The sequence below is a fragment of the Scomber scombrus genome, chromosome 3 (assembly GCF_963691925.1).
Source record: "Scomber scombrus chromosome 3, fScoSco1.1, whole genome shotgun sequence".
Lineage (NCBI taxonomy): Eukaryota > Metazoa > Chordata > Actinopteri > Scombriformes > Scombridae > Scomber > Scomber scombrus.
Window position 1 is genome coordinate 10,828,356 of NC_084972.1, and position 6,000 is coordinate 10,834,355.

Consider the following 6,000-nt stretch of genomic DNA (forward strand, 5'->3'; position numbering starts at 1 on the left):
TGACACTATCTGAACAGAATTTCTGTTATTGGCCTCTACTGCACTGCCTGGGGTAATCAAGCTCTGATATGCACTGAGCCACTGGATGTATTTTCTTTTTTTCCTGGCAGCCAGAATTTGCACCTGGAGGGTGGAACGTGCAATGGTGTAACACTATCCCCCCAGTTCCTAAAATAAAAAGCTTAATAAGCCATGACCCAACTTCTTTTCCTGTTCATCTTTGCCATACAGGATTCTGGTAATGCACCACATGCACTATATTCCTCCCATCCCACCCCTGGCCATGCCTGAACAGCCACCATTTGTAACATTGACTCCCATTTCCTGTGCTGTAATGCATACATTCATAGTGCTCATCACAGTGCACATACACACAAAGACATCACAATCGGCTGTTCCTCCAAATGAAGAAGGGCTAAAGGAAAGACAAAGTTTAAAAGGTGAATACTTTAGCAGACTAACCTCCATGGACACCCTCCAGAGGGTAGAAGAAGGCCACAAGCAGGTTCATGAGTACAGCCAGGTTGAAGGAGATGCTGCTCCAGAATGACATGTTCCTGGAGCACCAGTAGAGGATAGGCTGAGCTGAAGGATAGAGCATGTATGCATATTAACACAGGCACTGCAGCATCCAGACATCATGCATACATCTCTATGTTTATTGCACAATACACCGGGGAGCATTTATCTAATGGTCTAATATCTAATTAACTGCAAAAGCACAAAATAACTAATCATTGTTTCACACCAAAGAGGAGCAACAACCCAAGATTTTGTGCCACAGAATAACCTTTATTTTAATTGTATTTGGAATGTTCCCTCATGTTCTGTAGATGTTGATGATGATGGATTAACATATTTAATTCAAGCCGCAAATGCCTGTCATGTGTCTCAACAGAAAGAGAACATTTTTCCATGTGTTTTTCAACTCCACTTTAATTTTGATCATTCCAAAGTTGAGCATTTAATTACTTAAAGTGATTTGGGAAATGTGGTTAATTTGGGGTGAAAGACATTAATCATACAGAATCAGAAGGGGTCTATATGATTTTAAGTGCCATTATAAGCACTAAAACTGTAAACAAAGGGAAAGGTCAGGCAAAACTTAAATCCATTTAAGTACACAAAACCAATTATCATGCACATTTCACATACATTAAATGAGACACACACACACACACACACACACACACACACACACACACACACACACACACACACACACACACACACACACACACACACACACACACACACACACACACACACACACACACACACACACACACACACACACACACACACACACACACACACACACACACACACACACACACACACACATCTCGGTCAGGAGATCAGTATCATGGCCAATGCTATTTTGAGACAGGCTGCTCATTAGAAAAGAAGAACTGCAGGCGGGGACTTTTAGCACCAGAAGTCACTATATTCATGACAAGGGGTAAGCACCAGTGGAACAATCTGGTTTCCAGCTGTGCTGATTCGTTCAGATAGAAGAGGGGGTGTTGTCGTCACGTGATAACACATTGTTAGGCAAACCACCTGCCTTCAGGCCTGACCATGGGACAGGCCACAACACGCTCCTCTACCAAGAGATGAACAACACAAAGAAAGCAGTCACTTCACTGCAGTTTTCAGCAGGCACGAGGTGAACAGAGACCTGCCCTGCTGAAAGGGAAACTCTACTAGGGTATATGGACTAAAATGAAAAACAAACAATTAACTAAAAGAGGAATTATTAGATTCCTCCTGACAATTTCACTTCATATGAATTTCTACTCATTGTTCCCTCTCTAAAGAAACCAGCATTCTGCTCCTGATGTCAAACCTTCTATTTTGGAAGCTAAACTATTACCACTACCCAGCCTTGATCTGTTGCCCCATATCATAGGTTAAGGGTTAACGTGTGACTGAGCACGACCTCAAACCAGCATGTACACCAAGCAGGTCGACCCACCTGAAGAATCCTGCTAACTGACTTGGCTAAGATGAATCATAAGCATAACATCCTGAGTTTTATCACATGGTGCTGTCCAATAAAGTGAAAATACTGAAATACTAAAGAATACCTTATAACTAAAATAAGAGAGAGACAGGCTTCTGTTTTTCTAAAGCCATACACAATATTCTACATGTGTGTAAAATACAAAAAATAAGTCATCCAAAAATCTCTCTCTGTCCTGCAGGGGGAAAATCATGTAAACAACTCTGAAAGACTAGTTGATTATTTTTCATGCTTTAAAGTTCATCATTTCCATTTTATCAACTTATTCTACACAGGACCAAGGATGGATGGTGTTTGGGTTAATACTCTGTGACCCTGCCGGAACATTTTCATTTGCCTTTCCTTCCCTCGTATTTTTCTTTTTCAGAGAGAAAAATTATGGGAATCTGACGCTGTAAACATTCCTCATATTGTTTGCAACAATCTACACTCTGACTACAATTTTTAAGCATCCACTACATCACACTCACGTAGCTGACATCGCTCCCGCTCGGCAGCACACAACATTAATTTACAACCTTGCAGAATATATAGCGTAATCACATTTTACTTATGCCATACTGTATTTTTAAATAGGTTTATACATTCCTTAACAAGGTTTACATGCTCTCTCTGCATCCATCCTTCCAGGCCTCATAGCTACAGGAGCAGATCACAGCCCCCTTTCACACATGTAACCTACAGCATTGTTGGTCAGGATGAGTCAGTGTTTGCAATTAGTAATAGTGCTGAACCTGTTTGCAGATGACGTAACCATTATAGAATACAGTTTTTTTTCCTAACTGTCAAAAATAGCAGCAATGCCAAAAACAGTAGTCAGTGTTCTCGCACAAGCTGTCTAAATGGTGTGTTATTTAGCAGGTGAATACTTTTTCTCCTTATGCATAGACTGCCAAATACGAGGAGCACAGGCAGCAGGCTTGCAGCCCGGAACTTTGTTTATTATAAGTCAAACATGACGAGGTGTAATGTCTGTGAATTAAGCCTCTCTTACTCAGGCTAAGACAGTTATAGTTAAACAAGTGAAACTTAAGTTATGGGTTATGCCTGTCTTATAGCCTTTAATATGTTTATATGATTTTTCTTTATTTATGTTTTCATATTTGGAGTTCATGGAATCGCTAGGCATTGTGTGGCTGTAGTTTCCTCATTGCTGCGTGTTTTTCTTTTATTATTACAGCTGCCAACATGTTAGACACCACAGAAATACCTTCAAAGGAGGGGTACAATACTTTACTATCTACTCTACTGCCATTTTTAATAATATAATCTCCATTGTAACATTAGAAAGTTGGTGATTAAGGCCTTCTTATCCTTTATTGGACTGTATTTTATGATCACACTTGTGGGGGAAGAGTTTGGGAAATCTTATTACATCATGAGTTGGGAACTGCCAGAATGACAAATAGGGAAAATTTGACTTTGGTTCCTGTTCACAAATGATGCCAACCTGTAGAATTCACATAAGATTTATAGAGAGGAAGGGAAGGGATGTGGGGAGGGTTCTCTGGGTTCTGGAGGAATGCAAGAGGAAAGCGTGTAAACCAGGTACTAAGAGATAAAGAATTGAGGAGAAGAACGTACAGGGAACTGTGTTTGCGTCACCAGTAGCCTCTTGAGTACCTCGCAGCTTCTTCTGCCAGTTCATCTCATTGAAGAGGTCCTCAGAGCGCAGAAAGAAGTCATTGATCTTGCTGCCTTGCTCATCCCGCTCTGTGGTGTAGTAGACACGCAGCTTGGACTCTTGGGTGAGGAACTCGCAGATGTTGGGCACGGGAAAGACTATCTGCTCCATGGTGCGATCCAGACGTACAATCTGAACATAACCACAGCAGCAGCCACCAATCACACACCCTCTGTCACTGGTACGGGCAAATAAACCCTGATTCTGTACCGTCTTCTGTAAAGCTCAGTGTTAATGCTTAAAACAAATTCAAAAGGTCTGATTGGTTATTGTTATGACTTTACTTTGAGAGAACAACAAAAGAGTTGTTGACTTTATGTAAGCGGCTGATAAACTGAACCAACAACTCAAGATTGTCAACAGTCGGCATTCTTTCTTCTCATTAAGTGCATACGGGAAATCGTGCAAACATGCCAAAGGAGTTTGTCATTTTGTGAAGATACATGATGAAACTCAAGAGCCAAGAGCGGGCCAAGAAAAACATGACCACATGCCTCAAGTCAAATATACTGCCAAAACATGTTGCAACCTTCTCATGCTAAAATAAACACTTCAAGATCTTAGATAGTGGGCATATAGAAGTGGGGTTGTGGGAATACATTTTTAAGTAGAAAATGATAGCAGCAGATCCAAAATGGCCACGTTTCGGTTGGACATGGACCCAACTGACCTCAATCTGAGCTGTGTGTTTGGCATAAAACTCAAGGGCCTCGTCACCCTCGCCGTACGTCCCCCCTGGTTTCAACATGGCCTGCAGTTCCTTGTTGTGACGAGCCAACTGAAATGACAACACCATCATATCATTTATAACAGATCAATCATAGATAATAATCACAAACATTGTCTCTATTATTACCAGATGGCTTTGCCAAAAATTTGTACATGTGTTAACTTGCATCACTGAGCCAACATTATTGGTACTTGACAGCGGGGTACAGTAAATGCTATTTATTCTTTCTTTAAAGCAACGATGCTCCATTCATTCAACCACAAGGCCGTAGAGTGTAGATTGACAGTGGGTGTTATGTAACTGTAACTGTTGTTGTTAACCTAAATTGTGGTTTTAAACAGACACTCTGTTATTGAGCGGCCTGCCGCCTGGGGGCTGAAAAAGAGAAGATGAGTGTAGTATAGAGTGGCAGGTATCACATGTCTTTAGCTGCCCCAGGAAATGACACAGACATACAGTACATTAACAGTGAGGCCAATGAAAATCCATTGGCCATGTACAATATTATACGTCCATGCATGTTTTATAGCATTTGCTAATGGGTGTGTCTGTCTCCATGCTAATGTTACGGATAGTTGGTGGCTTACTTGATGTGCCAAGATGTAGATATTATGACCAACGTTGCGAGGAGATGCAGCGTGCTCCTCTTCTTCATCCTCACCCTCCTGCGGCTCCTCCACCTCTATCTCACCCTGCATATATGCCTTTTTGATTACTTCCACCTGCAAGAAAACAAACTATAGTGAGACAGCGTCCATTTCATACTTCTTAATTCTGTGATGATTTGCAAGATGTCACACACACCAGCTCTTTAGGCCTCATGTTGTACAGTATCCTCTCAGCGTTCTCACTGTCATGTCGACTCTCCATGATAGCAAGTAGAAGCTTGGAGGCATTATTCTATGAAAAGATGAAAAAGGGGAGAGAAAACAAGGACTAATAAACAGAAATATTCTTACTTCATCATGATGAAGTGTTATAATAACACTTCTTCAAGATGTTATCCATTTGGTGATTTCTTGGAATGACATCCTAATCTGTAGTGAGTGAGCCTTAACCCTAGCTTGTCAAGTAGTTTATAACACGGGGGTGTGACTGTAATCACAATCATGAAACCTGTGACTGCACTACTATCAATGATGTAATTGGTCTGCAATCAAGTGATTCATGTCTGCCTGTATAACTTTAAATGTCATGTCTCATGTTTATGTTTTCACACTCTTATTTTATTAAAAGAATCCAACTCTCTTTGGCAAAAATATATCTCAAAGTGATGTTTTGTCACGTGAACCTTCTCAACAGGAATTTTTAAAAAATCTACAAAAAAATAAAGGCTAACAAACTGGTTATGTAACTAAGTCACAAGTGAAGAAGCATTACATAAACTGATGACCACTCACTTTGAGTTCCAGCACCAGGTCCATCCTCTTCTTGCCTAGGGGGTTGATGTCATTGAGGATGAGAGCGATGATGATATCAATACCGTTGCATTCATGAGTGGCAATGCAGTTCTGAAGAACAAATTAAATAAAAGATACATTTAAAAATGTAGCATGGAAC

The 6,000-nt window shown here is 40.6% G+C and overlaps 1 protein-coding gene across 2 annotated transcripts in view; it reads right to left on the reverse strand.

The window, feature by feature from the left end:
* The window catches only part of itpr1b (inositol 1,4,5-trisphosphate receptor, type 1b), an 83,493-nt gene that overhangs the window by 18,439 nt on the left and 59,054 nt on the right, over positions 1-6,000 (reverse strand). For both annotated transcript variants that reach the window (XM_062442113.1, XM_062442122.1), the window contains 6 exons: positions 5,841-5,951; positions 5,245-5,340; positions 5,028-5,162; positions 4,381-4,488; positions 3,611-3,842; positions 463-585 (listed from right to left, as the gene is read on the reverse strand). In XM_062442113.1, coding sequence (XP_062298097.1) covers positions 463-585; positions 3,611-3,842; positions 4,381-4,488; positions 5,028-5,162; positions 5,245-5,340; positions 5,841-5,951 — 805 coding nt within the window. The remainder of the gene's footprint in view (positions 1-462; positions 586-3,610; positions 3,843-4,380; positions 4,489-5,027; positions 5,163-5,244; positions 5,341-5,840; positions 5,952-6,000) is intronic.